General features: G+C 41.4%; 2 protein-coding genes across 2 annotated transcripts in view; one reads left to right on the forward strand and one right to left on the reverse strand.

Moving 5' to 3' along the window:
- Positions 1 to 392: 392 nt before the first annotated feature.
- The window catches only part of LOC149834377 (SIT4 phosphatase-associated family protein), a 62,056-nt gene continuing 43,478 nt past the window's right edge, over positions 393 to 18,970 (reverse strand). The window contains exons 15-19 of the mRNA XM_090011363.1: positions 5,770 to 5,852; positions 3,101 to 3,242; positions 2,039 to 2,068; positions 1,652 to 1,722; positions 393 to 1,331 (exon numbers count right to left, since the gene is read on the reverse strand). Of these exons, the coding sequence (XP_089867489.1) occupies positions 758 to 1,331; positions 1,652 to 1,722; positions 2,039 to 2,068; positions 3,101 to 3,242; positions 5,770 to 5,852 (900 nt within the window). The 3' untranslated portion in view covers positions 393 to 757. The remainder of the gene's footprint in view (positions 1,332 to 1,651; positions 1,723 to 2,038; positions 2,069 to 3,100; positions 3,243 to 5,769; positions 5,853 to 18,970) is intronic.
- Positions 12,226 to 14,555, forward strand: LOC149834378 (putative transcriptional regulator tpeD). The gene is made up of 2 exons (XM_090011364.1): positions 12,226 to 14,287; positions 14,386 to 14,555. The coding sequence occupies exons 1-2, from the start codon at positions 12,276 to 12,278 to the stop codon at positions 14,528 to 14,530; spliced, it is 2,157 nt and encodes a 718-aa protein (XP_089867490.1). The 5' UTR covers positions 12,226 to 12,275; the 3' UTR covers positions 14,531 to 14,555.

Genomic DNA, 18,970 nt, shown 5'->3' on the forward strand with positions numbered 1-18,970 from the left:
TAGCCGTTGGACTAGAACCTAGTCAAGTTCTAACAAGAACTTGACTAGATTATATATCTAGTTCAAATAGAACTAGATATATAAAGAAGAAATAAAATAAAAAAGTTAATATATATATATATATATATATATGTGTTACAATTTACATTTTAACCTGCTCTGTCTAAAGGAACGAAGTTCACTTTGAAATCATCCACCAATGCTTAAACATGAATCACATATAGTAGATTGATACGATAGAAACTTTACAGTTAGAGACCAGCCATCAAACATCAAGACTTCAAAAACTTTACTGCATCATTGGCTGCACGGATAATTCTGGCAAGTGTTTGGTCAGATCTCACAACAAGCACAAAGCTTGATCAACAAAAGTGAAGCAACTAGTTATACAGAGAAAAAGAAAAGAAAAAATCAATGATATTAGAGAAAGGTACAAGCCAACGTTTTCTGCCTCCACATGCAGATGGGGCTCAGCAGAAATTAATAAATTGGAGCTGTTCATTATGCTCATCCATGACCTAGTCCTTAACGTCTCTGACGTTGTAGCAGAGAGAGAGAGAGAGAGAGAGAGAGAGAGACTGCCATGCTAGCATTGACCATGGATCATGGAGAAAAATCAGCCTCTAAAAATGGTGGTGGCTTACTTCCCCAGATTTACAGAATTCTAAATAAAGTTACAGTAACCTCAACAGCATGATCAACAGCCATCCAGCTCATAAGAGTCGCATCATTCTCTTTTGGAACGGGGGGCTCTTCATTAATTGGCAGCAGCAACACCATGTTCCACCCCTTCATGCTCCATCGCGGCTGCAGTTTCTTCCTTGCCTACCAACTCTACATCTTCAAACATAGAGGTAGATGGATCGTCCAAGCGTGGGTTGAATGCTGGCAAAGGTTCAGTCGTGTTCGAAACGGCAATGGCTGTAGATGACAAAACAGAATTGGGTTGCACCACATGATGTGGACCATTGGGGCATATTTCAGAGTCACCATTAACAGGAACTGTTGGTTTAAAGTTGGGCCCTGACGATGTGCCTAAATCAGATGATTCCCTCCATTCTACCCATTCAGGTGGCTTTTCGCCCTCAATCGGGATTGTCGGTCCTGTGTCATTGACCTCCGCATGAATACCATTATCTGAAACCTCTGGAGTTTGTTGAGATTCAGGATTTTCTGATGATGCTGCAGTGTCACCTAAATCATCTTCACCGACCACAACCTCATCATCCTCTGTACTGGGTGATACGGAGGCAAGAGAATTGTTCATCCGATCATTAGCAACTCGGTCATCCTCAAAAGCAAACCAGTTGGAATTAGTAAAGAGGGATCCACTGCAACACAAGGAAGCCCTGTCAGCTAAAGCATGAACAAAGAATGAAACACACAAGCTTAACATGAGATCCCAGTGAAACAGGAATTATAAAAGCACGGACCAAAAAATCATTGAATCATAGGTGATCAGACTTTGTGCAACGATTGAGACAGTCTGGTTGAATCAGTCAGTGCACCAACTTCACTAGTTGAATCTTTATACAGCAGTTAAAACCACTGGAGGATATTCTTTAAGGATTTCAAAGATACTTTATCTAAGGATTGCATCTTATCAACTTATCCCAACTGATTACAAATTCAGGAAAGAGTTTAAATTTACCTGTCCTGGTCATCCCCCAGCCTGAGAGAGGAGATAACTACTTCTGCCGATTCATCATCAAAATATACATCCTGCCAATTCATCAAACAGCGATCTAACTTGGAATGATATTTTACATGCAATTTTTGAACTAAGAAGGAAACAAATCAACTGGTCAACTTGGGATCTAGGCCAATTTGTGCCAACTCAAGTCATCAGAGAGGATGCCAAGGAGAACAATTGAGGCAAACTCAAGTCCCGAGTGTCATTATTTTAACTTCAATAGCAAGTATTTTTTCATAACAGTGTTTACCAAAGCAAAAGAAGTAACCATTGTGCACAAAATTAAACATCAAGCAAGAAAACAAAAACATTACTTTTTATTTTTTTTTTCTAAAATAACTTTACCTCATCGTCCCGCTCAAGGGATCCATGAGCCTGCAAGTATCACCAATCACAATTAGCCAAGGACAATACTTGCAAAGACTATACTAGTTGCACAAAATTATTCTAAACAAACAATAAGCAAGTGTTTAAAATGTGTAGCCCTGAACGGGGAGACAACACCTTTTAATATTTGCATGAAATTTGAAATTCATAAATCAGTCAAATGTTGAATTCCACCAGTAAACCCTCGTAAGAAAAATTTATAACAAACATCCCGATTCTGGTAAAACAGAGTGCCACTTCATTTTTCAGGGACGTTTTCAAATGTTGTTTTCTCTTGGTCCTTTTACAGATACAACTGAAAACACAAGAGAAGATGAAATTGATAAATCTGCAGAAAGATGATCACTAATGATGTTCAGCTGTTTTTGAGAAACGAAGCTCAAGACTAGTATAGTTCAAAATAAATTAAAGGGATACATCACAAGAGAGAGAACGCTGAAAACATAAAGAACAGTGTCAAAAACTTATCTGGAGAAAGCCTATGCAAACATATATGCATATGAGAGCCCCAAATGGAACTTTCACATGAAGTCCGTAAAGCAGTGTATCTCAAAGGGTTCTCAGAAAACCAATGCCGAACAATATCTAGGTTCTACGAAAAGGGTTAAAAGGTAATAAGAAACTAATGTTCTCTCCAGAAAGTCTGCAGTAGGCAGTATACAAACTCGTGAGACTGTTTTCTGGAGTTCCTTTTGATCTTTTCTGATGGAGAGGATAACCGATAACACCAGGCGCAATAAACATGGATACAATGTTATTCAACAAATAGGTGCACAGAATGTTTCTACTTTGGTATAACACAACTTCCAATAGGGCAATAGGAATAAGCAGTAAAAATTTGGGTGGCAAGTTCCTGGATTCAGAGTCCAAACTGAATACCAGATAGGGAACTACTACTAATGCTCGATATCATACTAAGTTTGTCATCAAGTTTCTTTACAGCGTCTCAAACCGCGACAAGCAAGACAACAAAAACAGTAAAAACATGCAATACATGAGTTGTCAGATCTGTTAAGTTACCCCTTCAATGTCATCATTGCAATAAATGCCATAACGAAATGCCTGGCTTAAGTTACTTGCTAGAGCTGCAACATCAAAATCCCTGTCTCGAAAGTCATCATCATCGCTGTCCCTTGTTCGATCTTGCAATGCAGTTGGGCGGCTGCACAAGATATTTTCAACGAGTAAACCCATACTCGAAATGCAGATAGCTATAAATATATATCAAAATTTCCATTTTCACTGCTACATACTAATCTAGGTAAGAATGAGAAAATAAATCAAAAAGTCCAAGAAAAGAGATCATCCTTACAGAAAATATTTTGCACAGCTGACTACTCAATAGTGCAGTTTCCACCTGACTTAGTTTCTCAACCATGAATATCAAAACACTCTAACATCGAATAAGACATAAGCGAAAGTTTTGTACTAGCAATTGGCTTGATGGAAGTATGGGGGATTGGTCTGTGCAACACAAACAAGTCTATAATATCTGCCAAAAAATTTATACCATATCCCAATGACACAAAAATGATATGAAGGATGACATGTTTTGAAATAGAAAGTGGTGCCATAACCTTAATTCAAATGATGGGAAAAAGTTAAAACAATATATATATATATATATATATATATATATAGATTAGTAATCTTGTCCAAGTATATGAAATATTCCTTCACAATATTCAACAAGTGTCCACACTTTTGAATTCAAGTCGACATTAATGAGCATGCTTCCAAGAATTAAGGCCAATACTGACATTTACCAGCCATAATAAGATTAAACAGACCTATTGTACCTAGGCATTGTAAGCCAAGAGGCATGTTGATTCAATCAGGTTGACCAAATATATAAATATATATAATGCTGTTTTTTTATTTGTCATATTTTTAACAGCTTTTCTTTCATAAATGAAGAAGACATCTTGCATAAATGAAAAAAAAAAAGGTGAAACAAAAATATCGTGATATTTTTCTGATACTTCCCAAGAAATTCAATCTTCACTTTTCATTTTTTCACATTTTTATTTTTGTTATTTTTTGTTCTAAAATTCCTGAGAAGAATAGCCACCAATACTAAGACTTTTATATATAAAGAAAGCAAAAAATCTTGGTAATCCTTGTGAGTAAGAAAATGTCGTTCTTTCCAATGCTGTTTGTAGATCAAAATTTTAATTTAGTTAATTTGAGATTGCAATAGTATTAGACTATGATACTTCTAAGATCAGCTTTTATATCTGCAAAAAGATCTAGGTTTGCTTCCTAAGCACCTTTATTTTCACTTCCTAACCTCTTCAAATTACAAATTTCAAGCTATGTTACTGTGACACGGGTACTCTTACCTGGACACGGCATTTGCCATGTCCTATATTATATTATGTATTATATTTCAATATATAATATATATTTTAGATATATAATATATATTTTAGATATATAATATATATTTTAGATATATAATATATATTTTAGATATATAATATATATTTTTCAGTATATATTTAGCCGTGTCCCCGTAACCACATTTTTTGGAATTGTCGTGTCGTACCCTCTGTACCCGTACCCATGTGACAGATTTCAAGCTTTATATGTACATAAGATTTCTTGCTTTGCAAGAAATCACCCTGCTTCCAGCACTGCTGTTCAATTTCACTTCCTTTCCTGAATTATTGTGGAAAACAATAAACCTTGGATCAATAGAAAAACTGAAAATCAGGGAAAGTTTATATTATATGCTTGTTGTGTAATGAAACAAGGATTCTTTGCACACCTCACTCAAGAGGCACAAACTACACCCACAAATCGTCCAAAGCATAAAAAACACTAAGAACTTATGAAGAACGCAATCACAAAGTGCACATGCACAAGTCCACTATGGGACAATCCAAAAAGAACTAAGGCTTACACAAGCACAAGAGTACATACAATATCAAAAGAAAAACAACACTTAAAAATAATGAATTTATTCATCAAGGAGCTTCAAAGAAGCTTACAAATACATGGGGCCTTAAGCCCTTATTTATAGAAAAGAAGAGGCCAAGAAAGCCTCCAAATAGACGTTGGGAGGCTCCCAACGGTCATATTTGTGACCGTTGGGAGTACTCCCAATGACTATAAGAAAGTATTTTACAAGAATGTTCTTACATAATGAGATAAAATACAAAAAAAAATTATAAAAAAAAAAGAATAAAGAAAAACCTATTTTTTAACATGTACAAAATGACCAAAATGCCCCTGGTGGGCAACCTAAATTACATTATTAATTATAGTTATATATACACATCTTGAATATATATAACTACCTATGAAATTATACATATAACTTAACATGTTGCTCCCAAAGTAACTTTAGCAAGCAAAGAGCTAGCTTTATAGGTTGTGAGAGATAAGTTAAACAGAATACAAGAATTCAATATAGCCTCTAATCTTTGTAAAGAGATCGTTCAGCTGTTAACCAATTTTGCAAAAAGTTTTAACAGTTATGAGCAACAAAAAGTTCAGTCACCAAATGTAGATATCCAATCAAAACACATTCCTTGAAGCGATTCGATTGATAATGTTGAGTCTATGAAAAGCATTTTAGGAATAAAACCAACTAGGAGGTTCCATTAGTGTGCAGATAAAAGTATCCAACAATATATAGTGGTCAAATAAGTTCGGTAAATCAAAAGTTGTTTAAAGGTACCCACCCGCATGCCCATTGGTAGATATTTTCCACTGCGTTACGTTTCACTAAGACATTAGTTTGCCAATCAGCCCACTCACTTTTTCCCTGTGAAAATAAAAATAAAAGCTGAGTGACAAAGGAAGGTAGAAGCAATAATAACTGAATGTTTCAAATATAATAGATTACACAAAGCATAACCTAGGTTAAGCGTGTCCCACTCAAAAAACCTAAATTAAAGCATAACCTAGGCTAAGCATGTCCCACTCAAAAAACCTAAATTACGCTTGTAACATTTAGGGGGGCGTTTGAATCGCCCAGACACCATGTCCGCAGGATGCCCACCACGTGGGCCCACGCAAATGTGGGGCGCGCAGATGCGGTTTTGGCATCTCACAGCTTTCCACCCCTTCCCATGGAGTAGAGTGGAACAGATGCCGACGGGCACAAAAAATGCATCAGTGGTATACCCCGACGCCTCCACCCCCCCCCCCCCCACCCCGCCTTCCCTGACTGTTTCCTCTCTCCAACATCGGCATTTGTTGATCAGAGGTGCTCTCTCTTTCTTGTAGTTAGAGTTAGGTTTGCAAAACCCCTAAAATTGAATTTAGGGTTTGTAAAACCCTTATAATCAGATTTAGGGTTACTGTTTGCTAAATCCATTTTTTCAGCTATGCTTAGATTTTAGGGGTTTTGCATTTTAAACACTATTTTTGCAATTTATTAAGTGAATGCATGTTAAATCTGGTTTTTTCGGTATGCGTAGATTTTAGGGGTTTTGTATTTAATCCCTATTTTTGGAATTTATTGAGTGAATTATGCTAAATCTGAATTTTTTTGTATATTATTTAGATTTTAGGGATTTTGTATTTTAATCTCTATTTTTGCATTTTACAACTAAATCCAATTTTTGTTTTGTGTGTGCTTTAGATTTCATAGATTTTGTATTTTAATCCCTCTGCAATTTATTGAGTAAATGATTCTAAATCCAAATTTTTTTAGATATGTTTTAGAATTTAGGGGTTTTATATTTCAATCCTCATTTTTGCAATTTATTGAGTGAATGTATGCTAAATCCAAAATTGTTTCAGGTATGCTTAGATTTTAGTGGATTTGTATATTAATCCCTATTTTAGCCATTTTTTTAGTGCATTTTAATCCTATTTTTGCAATTTATTGAGTGAACACATGTTAAATCTAATCTTTTTGCTTAAATATGAATTTCTATTTTTATCAAAATACGCAAATTTTAAACATTTGTGTTCAAGTTGTCCGCAATAATGAATGAAATGTGAAACACATGGACAGTAGTGTTCTAACATGGTTCATGCAAACGCTAGACAAGGACACCACGTAACTGTCCTGAGCAAGGACAACATGGTTCTTGTCCAGCATTGTCCATGAATCAAACTCCTCTTTAATAGAAACTAGTTGGCAAGAACACTTAAAATCAATGCAAGAGAAACAAATACTTTCATATAGCAGTAGTTGCACACATATGCAGGCAGGCAAGCACATTCCCATTCCCATGCCCATGCCCATGCCCATGAGAATGCCTAAAGACGAAACATATTCAGGGAAGCCCGTTCATGAGTCTTAAACCTCAACTCTTAGATGAGCTCAATAGACAGTTTTTTCTTCATTTTGGTCAGCTTTTGAGGAAAACTCAGTCTCATTGCTTTAAATGGAAACCCTATCTATGAATGCTCTTAGTCTATGTCACAGGGATTCAACCAGACAGGTGCCGCACCCGCGTCGACACGACACGACGCGGATGCGGCACCCGGTGCAGTCAACCCAACACTGGGTGCTGTCAACGCAACCAGGGTCATTTTGGCCCATTTTTGGATTTATTTTAAAAAAAAATTTGACCTATGAAATGGACCCGCACCGGGGGGAATATATATATATATATATATATATATATATATATATACTTTTATTTTGGCCGCACCCCCGCACCCAAGGTTTTTGAAAGTGCCGCACCCGCACCCATGTGACATAGCTCCTAGTAGTTTTCTCACAAAAGCATGCAATAATTCATAACCACAACAAATACCCTTGGTGGACAAAAACATTTCCATAATCCAGCTGTGGATAAGCCAAGTTTCAGACTTCAAACACACCACATGCTTAGCTAACATATTTCCCACTCCTTCCATCCCCAACATAACCTTTTCATCATACATCCACACAGGTGTTCAGTGTTGCAGTAACAAAATGGCATATGCCAATGATTCCAGTTCCACAGTCAACTTACAATTTAGAAACATTATTCATAGTTCTGGACTTCTGTCCACAGTTGGCATTTTGGTGAATCCAGCATAAATTTCACACAGAAAAATCCTTTCTGAATATTTTTACTCAATGTGAATGCTTCAACACGTTTCATATATCTAATGAGTCTATTAACATAAAACATAAGTGTAACCTGTGCTTCCAGAACCCCATTGTAACTCAAGGTTTGGAAATACAGTGAACTAAAATCCAAAATTATGGATGCCCTCTTTTGGCATTTCATAGAAAAACTTTAACACAAGGTAAGAAGTAGACAACAGGTGTCTCATTATGCGCATATAGAGTGGTGATGGAGTAGGAAACCATTTTTGCACTTTTTCATGATGGAGAATACATTTGCAAACTTGAAATCTTGAAGCAGATATAGTTGATGAAAACAAACTCACAAGCATATTATAGGTTTAAAGTATGCTGAAAAGGAATTAAACCAAGCCCTAACTCTGGCTGTCCAAGCTCTGTTCTGCTGATATGAGTGTTGAGTCTGTTGACTCAGTTTGAGTCCAGCTTGAATAGCCAACTTCAAGTTCAGCTATCAAACATGCTTCAGCTAAGCTCAAGAAGCTTTTTTTTATTCACTAAAAACTATTTTTTGTCTCTTACTCTCGACAAGGAAGAGAAGACCATGACCTCAATAACTAGGAAAAGATTCTACCACTAAGGTAGGAGATTCATTATTTAAAAAAAAAAGGAAAAACGCTAGTTTTAACCTGAAATTGGCTTGCTAAGTAAATCAAAGAAGTAAAATAAGATTTTTGCAAAACTAAGTATGAGTAGCTTGCATTTTCCCTTTTTCTGAAGGAAAGATAACTTTAATTAAGAAAAGGTGATGAGTAGTCACAAGGAGTAGTTTACAAGTTAATAAAAGAATCAGAAAGATAAAACTGAGTAAATAGTGTAACGATAGCAAGATCAGGGTGCAGTGACAACTCCCAATCTGCAGGGAACAATCCAATCTATATTGTTGTTACCCCATTTTTCCTTGGTAAAAATAAATAGTTCCTGCTATGAATGACTAACAAATCCTCAAATCACTTTTTACCTTTTTTCCTGGTCCAAGGTGCTAACTTGTCTCATTGAAACTGTAGACTGGTTCACAGGATGCCAATCCTCTCATGCTATATTTACAAGAATTTTTGAAAAAAAAAAATCAAAGGACAAAGAAGATGGGAAGTGGACTTTCTGTCCTTAGTTTTGAGATTTGATGGTGTAGGGATCCTATCAAGCAAGACCAACCAGGTGAAGGATACTTCCCTGGGGTTTGGGTGGGATCCCCAGATTGTTTTCATGGGATAATGTTGTTTATGGTGGTAGTAATGACAAGAAACATGATTTGGTAGTGAATTCACCTTGTCTAAAGCACTTCCAGCTGATTATATCCTCCAAAGTGGAGCCGCTACCCTCACAAGCTCTTGGTTTAGATCCAATTCCAACCAAGCACTAATATGAGTGAAAGAGAAATCCCCTAAAGGTAATAACTGATACACCCTGCCCACACCAGCTATCAACAACAAAAGATTATTTGTTGGTGGCTAAGTGGCAGAGGTCTGAATATGAGGGCACCTCCACTGACCCAAGGATGAAGACAAAAGAGTATTTTAGAACCATTCCCCATTACCAATGTTAGTTAAACAGTCCATAAAATCATTGAGGACCTCACACCATCCTTTCCATATACTTGAGAAGTTACTACAGTGTGTATTCCACGTCCACCTGAAAAGAAGCCCTTGACATTATATTTGTTCTTAACAAGGCTTGTCTGCCAATCGGAGAGCTGAAAAATAATCCCCAGACAAGCCTTGTTAAGAACAAATATAATGTTGAGGGCATTCCAAAGGTAGAGCATTGGTGTTCCAATCTACTGGATGGATCTTGTCCTTAAGACGGTGGTCATGTACCTTGTTAACTTTCAAATAAAGATGGTAGCACATGCTTAATCAAGATAGTCCAACTTGTGAACGAGGCCTTCCATACTTGCAGTTTGTTTTTCATCCTACCCCAGTGAATTTCTATCGAGATGTAGGTACATACCCAAGTATTTCATGGATATAGATACTCCCTTGCACCTGAATATTTCAGCAGCTATTTCTCTAGATTATATTTTGAAATTAGACCCTTTATTGTAGATTCCAGGTAAACAGCTATTTCTAATAAATCCAAGTTATGATTCATATGGAACTAACAAGAAAGAAAAGAAAAACATCAATGGTTGGAAAAGTGATGCAGAGCAGGACCGACCCGGATTCATACCGCATGACCCAGGCACGGCCAGGGAACTTGGCTCCAATGGGATGGACGATCGGACCCAGGTGATGGATCCAATCGCGAGTCCGGCACCACGATGCAGGGACGTGCCCCTGCGCACTTATGCCAGGCAAGCGAAGAATGGAACAGTGCACGTCAACAGCCCCAACAAAAGTTGAGAGCATCGGGTCTCAGTCCCGGGTTCCAGATCCGAGATCCAAACCCGGTGTGCAGCCTATTAAGTGCCCGGCCCTAGGGTTACGTGGGGTTGAAGAAGTTTGAAGATTTGCTCTTTTATTTAATTGTTTTTTGTTTTCGGCTTTGCTGCCAGCATTTGTTCTTCTGCAGCCATTATTTCATTCCCTATTTTCTCCATTATTCTTTATTGTAATTCGTTCATTTTTCAATAAACAAGTTAAGTAGCATTGGAACTCCGATTCTCGCTGCATCAAAGTGGTATCAGAGCACAGCCCCTCCTCCTTGGTTGACGGCATGATGCAAGAAGCGAGGGACAATCCTACGAACGGGAAGGAGCAAGAAGAATCGGGTACCATCAACGAAGATCCGATGATGCGGATGATCAACATGATGATAAAGATCCAAGAAAATCTGCTACGCATAAGCAAGGACGTAGCTGGCATGTCAAAGCGTTTGGATGGGATCGAAGGATGGATCGTCGTTCTTGAGTCATCGGTGGAGACGCACGCAACGACCATGCTGAAAACGAGTGTTGGATTGGGCGGCGAGACTGCAGACCCCGCGGCTGCAATGGCGCTCGAACAAGTCCACCCCTATGTCACAGGGACTCGGCAAAACAGGTGCCGCACCCGCGTCGACGCGACGCGACGCGGGATCGCGTGCGGGTGCGGCACCGGGTGCGGTCAACACGACCCTGGGTGCGGTCAACGCACCCAGGGTCATTTTTGTCCAAATTTTTGGGCGAATTTTTTTTTCCCCCACCCCGATGAAAAGGAGGAGGATTAGGGCAAAAAAAATTTTTTGCCCTAATCTCTCCTCTCTCTCCCCCTGAGCTCGAGCTCTCCCATCGCCGCCCCAGCTCCGCCGCCCCCAGCGTCGCCGCCCCCAGCGCCGCCGCCCCCAGCTCCGCCTCCCAGACTCCTCCTCTCGGCTCGCAGGTATGTCTCTCGTCTTCTTGGGTCGGCTGGGGAGGGGCCGAGCACCCCCCCCCCCCTCTCGGTCTCTTGTTGGGTCGGCAGGGGAGGGGCTGAGCCTCCCCTGCTCCCTCATTTTTCGGCACAGGAGGGGCCGAGCCCCTCCCCCATCCTTTTTTTTTTTGGGTCGACAGGGGAGGGGCCGAGCCCCTCCCCCATCTTTTTTTTTTTTTTGGGTCGACAGGGGAGGGGCCGAACCCCTCCCCCATCTTTTTTTTTTGGGGTCGACAGGGGAGGGGCCGAGCCCCTCCCCCATCATTTTTTTTTTGGGTCGACAGGGGAGGGGCCGAGCCCCTCCCCCATCTTTTTTTTTTTTGGGTCGACAGGGGAGGGGCCGAGCCCCTCCCCCATCTTTTTTTTTTGTTTGGGTCGACAGGGGAGGGGCCGAGCCCCTCCCCCATCTTTTTTTTTTGGGGGTCGACAGGGGAGGGGCCGAGCCCCTCCCCCATCAGTTTTTTTTTTTTGGGGGTCGACAGGGGAGGGGCCGAGCCCTTCCCCCATCTTTTTTTTTTTTGGGGTCGACAGGGGAGGGGCCGAGCCCCTCCCCCATCAGCTTTTTTTTTTTGGGGTTGACAGGGGAGGGGCCGAGCCCCTCCCCCATCTGTTTTTTTTTTTTTTTTGGGTCGACAGGGGAGGGGCTGAGCCCCTCCCCCATCTTTTTTTTTGGGGGGTCGACAGGGGAGGGGCCGAGCCCCTCCCCCATCAGTTTTTTTTTTTTGGGTTGACAGGAGAGGGGCCGAGCCCCTCCCCCATCTGTTTTTTTTTTTTTAATTGAATTGAAAATTGTAATGTATTTTTTTTTTGTGTTTTCAGGATAAAAATGACGGATAAAGGGAAAGGACTTGCGTCATCCTCATCCCAACATGTGAGTTCTGCTGCTAGTTTTGCTGATAGTTGCAGTGGGATTGATGATGTGGGGCCACTATGGATACATGTAGATAAACTTGCAAAAACTGGAGAAGGAGGTGGTGGGAACAAAAGATTTCGATGCAAGCTCTGCGAAAAAGATTTTGTTGGGTCTTACACAAGAGTGAAGGCTCATTTGTTGAAGATACCAGGACATGGCATTTCAGCTTGCAGAAAAGTTGATGAGTCAATGCGAAGGCAATACAAGAAAATACAAGAAGAATATGAGAAGAGAAAGGCAATGGCCGATTCTTCTGCAGTCAGTGTGCCATTTGCAAGCCATCAAGAAGATGCTGAAAAAAAAAGAAAAGTCAATCTAGGAGGTAGAGGAACGATACAAGCAGCATTCAATACATATGGAAGAGAAGAGTTGGATAGAAAAGTTGGGAGGTATTTTTATTCTGGTTCACTCCCATTTAATGCGGCTAGAAATCCTTATTGGAAGGATTTAGTAACATCCTTGGCAAATTGTAATTTGAGTGGTTATGTGCCTCCAAGTTCAGAAAAAATACGAACCACACTTCTTGCAGAAGAGAGGGCAAACGTGGAGAGGTTGCTAGAAATTAAAAAATATTCATGGGAGCAAAATGGAGTTTCCATTGTGTCTGATGGATGGACAGATATTCAAAGGCGTCCATTAATCAATTTCATTGCTTGTTCGCTTAGTGGCCCAATATTCTTGAAAGCAGTTGATGCATCTGGGGAATATAAAAATGCAGAGTATTTGAAGGGATTGTTTATAGAAGTGATAAAAGAAGTGGGTGATCAGAAAGTGGTACAAATCATTACAGACAACGCTCCGGTTTGTAAAAGTGCAGCGTTGAGTTTGGAGAGTGAGTACCCTCATATTTTTTGGACTCCCTGTGTAGCACACAGCTTAAATCTAGCCCTAAAGAGCATATGCAACCCCAAAGAAGAAGAAAATTCACAAGCATATGCTTTATGTTCATGGATTGAAGATTTAGAAAGAAATGTCAAAAGCATTAGGAATTTTGTTGTTAACCACCATCGTGCTAATGCTATATTTAATAGGCATTCTGATTTGAAATTGTTGAAGGTCGCTGAAACACGTTTTGCGTCCATCATTGTGATGATGAAGAGGATTAAAAGAGTGAAGAATGCTTTGATTAACATGGTGACTGATGAAAATTGGACATTCTATCGTGTTGATGATGATATGAAGGCTCAAGAAATTAAGAAATTCATTCTTGATGATGAGTTTTGGGACAGAGTGGTATACTTCCTTCAATTTACGCAACCTATTTGGGAAATGTTAAGAGAAGTTGATAAGGATGAGCCCATGCTTCACAGAGTTTATGAAATGTGGGATAATATGATTGAAAAAATACAAGCTATAGTTTTCATGCATGAAGAAAAAAATCCTGCATTGGATGATTCAGATTTTTTTAATCATATTCATTCAATTTTAGTCAGAAGATGGGATAAGAGCAACACTCCTTTGCATTGCATGGCACATTCTCTTAATCCAAAATATTATGCAAATAAGTGGCGGGCTGGTGGTATTGGTCGTGTCCCTCCAAATTTAGACCCAGAGCTATCAAGACATAGAAATATGTGTATGACAAGACTTTTTCCAGAAGCACATCTTCTACATCAAGTCACACAAGAGTTTGGAAAATTTTCATCTTCGAGATTATATGCACCGGCATTATTCGCGAGAGAAGAAGATAATATAGATCCTATCACATGGTGGTCAACATTTGGATCGGAAACACCTCTTCTGCAACGTCTTGCATTAAGATTGCTATCGCAGCCTGCTAGTTCATCTTGTTGTGAAAGAAATTGGAGCACATATTCTCAAATCCACAACATGAAGAGAAATAAACTCACCAGCAAGCGTGCAGAGGATTTAGTATATGTTCATTCAAATCTTCGATTACTTTCGCGAAGCAATGATGAATACAGGTACTAATTTGCTCTCTTAGTTATTTGATTATTTCTTAGTTTTCATTTAAATATACTTGTATTGTATTTATCATTTTCAATTTGGGTTTATAATGCAGACAAGGAACATCCAAATTTTGGGATGTAAACCCAGAAGAGTGTGACTTCGAGGGAGAACATGAATTCAACGTAACAAACATGGATTTAGCTGAGCCCAGTATTCCTTCTAATGATGCATTTGATGATGAAGAAGAAAATTATTAGCATTCATTACTTCATCAGGATATACTTTGGTATGTAATTTAGTTCTTTTATGCATACTTATTTGATTGATATTTAGGTCGATTTATGTAATTGATTTACTTATTTGATTGATAATTTGATATTTAGGTAATTTGATATTTAGGTTGATATACTACATGCATGATAAATCATATTATGAGTTTATGACAATGTTTACTGTTAAATGTTAAAACTGTTAAAACTTCAAAATTATATATATATATATATATATATATAATTTTTTTTTTTACATTTTTGCCCCTGCCGCACCCCCGCACCCGGGTTTTTTGGAAGTGCCGAATCCCCGCACCCGCACCCGCACCCGCACCCGCTCCCGCACCCGCACCCATGTGACATAGGTCCACCCAAACCCCCCGTCAACTTGTTGTTCAATCGGATGGCACCGAGGCAGGCCTGCGCAGAGATGTCGGTCGTGTGACGCTCCAGCAGGTGGTACGCTTCTGAACCATGGAGTGACTGCCACTCGGGTGGTCGGAGCCCTCCAGACGAACCAGGGGGCCATTGAAGGGCCTCCCAACATCGGCCTGGGTGTGCAGGCCTGGCCTCGAGCCATGGCCTGCAAGGCCCGAGCGCGAGCCATGGCCTGCAAGGCCCGAGCGCGATGTCGGGCCAGGTTACAGGTGCGACTGTGTCAACCCGAGCCGAGGCTGCTCTAACAACCCTCCCGCCGCGCGTGCATGGTGGGTCGATCGCAGCCCACCAGCGAGAAGGGGGGTGTGGACCCTTATGGGTCGGACCGAACCCGACAGGGTCCGGCCAGGAGCCGGTACTATCAGGGCCCAGACCCGGATCCCGGGGACCATCCTTTGGGTCCCAGGGAGCGGGTTTGGGCCTCGAACCCCATTACCCGACCTACCCAATTGGGTCTGGTTCGTGGGTCGCCCCGAACCAGATCCAACCTATTACTTTTGAACCCCAATTCAGATCCCCTGCCGACCCAAACCTATATCGGACCCAAACGGAGCTCCAGTTTGAACTTGAGCCGGGTCAAAACCAGACCCATCCCGTTATGGATCAAGGATCGAGTTCTAACCAGACTGTCTCACACCACAACTCTATCCATGATCCTACCCACCCCATTCTGGATCCAACGAATAGTTTAGGTTTTGACCCGATCCAGATCCAATCGGGTGAGTCATCCCATTACTACACAAACCAGACCCAATACCCATACCAAACCCCAAACATGACCCAACCCATTATCTCATCCCTGATCCAGAACCCTATCCCATATCCAACCCACTACTTTCATCATAACCCAACTTCCGACCCGAATCCATATTACCCCATTCTCACCAACCCAGAAACAGTTCACCGACCAGTCCTACCACCTATCATACTGGTGGCTCAACGCCGGCAGCAGATGGCTCCCATCCAAGGACAGGCCAGACCGAGGCAGTTTCAGACATCGGCTATGCAGATTCAACAGGGACCAGCACGACCTGAGCGCCGACCACATGTCACTGGAGTTCATCAGCATCAACCCCCAGGCGAGCAGTATCGTGATGAAGATGATGATGCCCTGATGGATGATGATGTCTTCTAGAACGAGTACCCTGCAGGAATGCCAGAGCACCCCTCTACCCACGGGGTGAAGTTGGACATTCCATAGTTCGCGGGATGATTTGACGCAGAGCAGTTCTTCGACTGGTCCTATGTTGTGCAGTTTTTCTTCGACTATCACACTGCAGCTGAGCATCGTCGTGTCTCTCTAGCGTCCACTCGGTTGAGGAGCCTAGCGCAGACATGGTGGGTTGAGCTGCAAAGGTCGAGGGAGCGCGTGCAGACATGGGAGGAGATGCAGAGATTGATACAGTCCAAGTTCGTGCCTTCAGACCACGCCGAGAGAGCCTACAAGGAGTACCTGACCCTGTGTCAAGGCACCCGTACCGTGGCGGAATACACTGTTGAGTTCCATCGTCTATCCTTGCGAGTGCAGATCGATGAGACCGTCCGCCAGCAGGTCACGAGGTATATTTTTTGTCTCTGTTCTGCTATTTCTAATGACTTCAGTTGTGTCACAGTCGAGTCATTGGATCAAGCCAGCAGTTATGCCATGAATGTGGAGGAAAAGTTGAAAAGGAGGCAGGAATATAGGGTCACCCGAAGTGATTGGCCCAGTCGATCCAAGTCGAGTTTCTTAACCAGAGGAGCGAGCTCCCCTATGAAGAAAAACTTAAAGTCAACTCCAAGAGTCAACCCTAGCAAGCCTGACAAGTCGGGACCAGCATATCATACCAGATCCAAGGCCAAGACTAGTGAGCCTACCATCCGTTCTTTTAGGTGTCAGGAGTTAGGACACATAGCATCCAAATGCCCCACCGTGAACAAAAATGCTCATTTCATCGAGGGTATTTTTGAGTCAGCATCCGATAGTGAGACTAAGAGTGAGTCATCGGTTGAGGGAGAGAATGAGAGGGAAGTTATAGAGTTCGATGGTAACGTCAAGAATTCGTTGTTCATCCGTTATGTTTTGACCGCACTCCGAGAGTCGGCCCCTGCAAAAATGGTTGCGGAACAACATTTTTAGAACCCGATGCAACTGTGAGGGGCATGTGTGCGATGTCATCCTCGACACTGGGGCTTGTGAGAACATGGTTTTCGAGAGTGTCGTGTCCACCCTGAATCTGAAAACAGAAAAATTGTCCCAACCATACACGATGGCGTGGTTTAAAAGAGGGAACGAAGTCCCCATTACCCAGCGTTGTCTAGTTCGGTTCTCTATGGGGGAGCATTACCACGATGAGGTGTGGTGTGATGTAGCCCCTATGAGTGTGTGCCATATTCTTTTGGGATGTCCTTGGCAGTGTGATCGCAAGACCATTCACGATGGCCGTAGGAACACGTACTCATTTATTTTTAAGGGTCATAAAATAATCCTTCTCCCTATTAAAGAGACTGGTTTTTCTAATGTGGATAATCCTGAGCGAGTTCCCAGACTCGTGGGCCTATCATACCGGACTTTCTTGAGCCATTGTAGGGAGGATGGTTATTGTTATGCCCTAGTGACCAAACCGTCTATGAGTACGTCGTTGCCCGTTCCCGCGGACATCGCGCCCCTTGTCAAGGAGTTCCGCGATATTATGCTAGATGGCCTACCTTTGACGCGGGTGGTGCAACATGACATTGATTTTATCCCGGGGTCGAGTCTCCCTAACCTCCCCGCGTATCACATGAACCCATCTGAGCATGCCGAGTTGTTGAGGCAAGTTCAGGAGTTACTGCAAAAGGGTTTTATTCGTGAGAGTGTGAGCCCTTACGCAGTACCCGCCCTGCTCACTCCTAAGAAAGATGGGTCAATGTGCATGTGTGTCGACAGTAGAGCGATCAATCGCATCACTGTCAAGTACCGTTTTCCCATCCCTCGATTGGATGATATGTTTGATATGTTGGTCGGTGCCTCTATTTTTTCCAAAATTGATTTAAAGAGTGGGTACCACCGAATTAGTATCCGAGAGGGGGATGAGTGGAAAATGGCATTCAAGACACGTGATGGATTGTATGAGTGGTTAGTCACGCCATTTGGGTTATCAAATGCCCCGAGCACTTTCATGAACATGATGACCCAAGTATTGCGTCCTTGTATAGAGAAGTTTGTCGTTGTATATTTTGATGACATTTTGATTTATAGCTCGTCTTTGTCTGATCATTTGAGTCTTTTACGTCAGGTCTTCGAGATTTTAAGAAGGAAAAAGTTATATGTCAATGCCAAAAAGTGCGAGTTTCTGACACCAAGTGTTGTATTTTTGGGCTTTATTGTGTCGTTTGATGGAGTTAAAGAGGATCCCGCCAAAGTCCGTGTGATTGTAGAATGGCCTACCCCAAAGACTATAGGAGAGATCCATAGTTTCCACGGGTTAGCCACTTTCTATCGTCGTTTTGTGAGAAACTTCAGCACCCGCATGGCCCCTATCACGGAGTGCCTAAAGGGTACTAGTTTCCATTGGACGTCTGCTGCGGGAAAGGCCTTCACGCTCATCAAAGAGAAAATGATTAGTGCCCCTATCTTAGCCCTTCCTGATTTTAGCGCAGTCTTTGAGGTTGAGTGTGATGCCTCTAAAGTGGGAATTGGTGCAGTCTTGAGTCAGAACCGCAGGCCCATTGCTTTCTTTAGTGAAAAGCTGACTCAGGTCAGGTGTCAGTACTCCACTTATGATGTCGAGTTTTATGCCGTGGTGCAAGCCCTTCGTTACTGGAGGCATTATCTCATTTATAAAGAGTTCGTCTTGTACATGGATCATGAGGCGTTGAAGTAAGCCAAAAGAAGTTGAGTGCTAGACATGCCAAGTGGATCAGTTTCTTGCAAGACTACACTTTTACGATTCGCCATCAATCAGGTACTCTGAACAAGGTAGCTGACGCACTTAGCAGGAAAAATAGTCTTTTAATGACTATGTTCGT

This window comes from Nuphar pumila, chromosome 6 (genome assembly GCF_984573655.1).
Source record: "Nuphar pumila chromosome 6, dmNupPumi1.hap1.1, whole genome shotgun sequence".
NCBI lineage: Eukaryota > Viridiplantae > Streptophyta > Magnoliopsida > Nymphaeales > Nymphaeaceae > Nuphar > Nuphar pumila.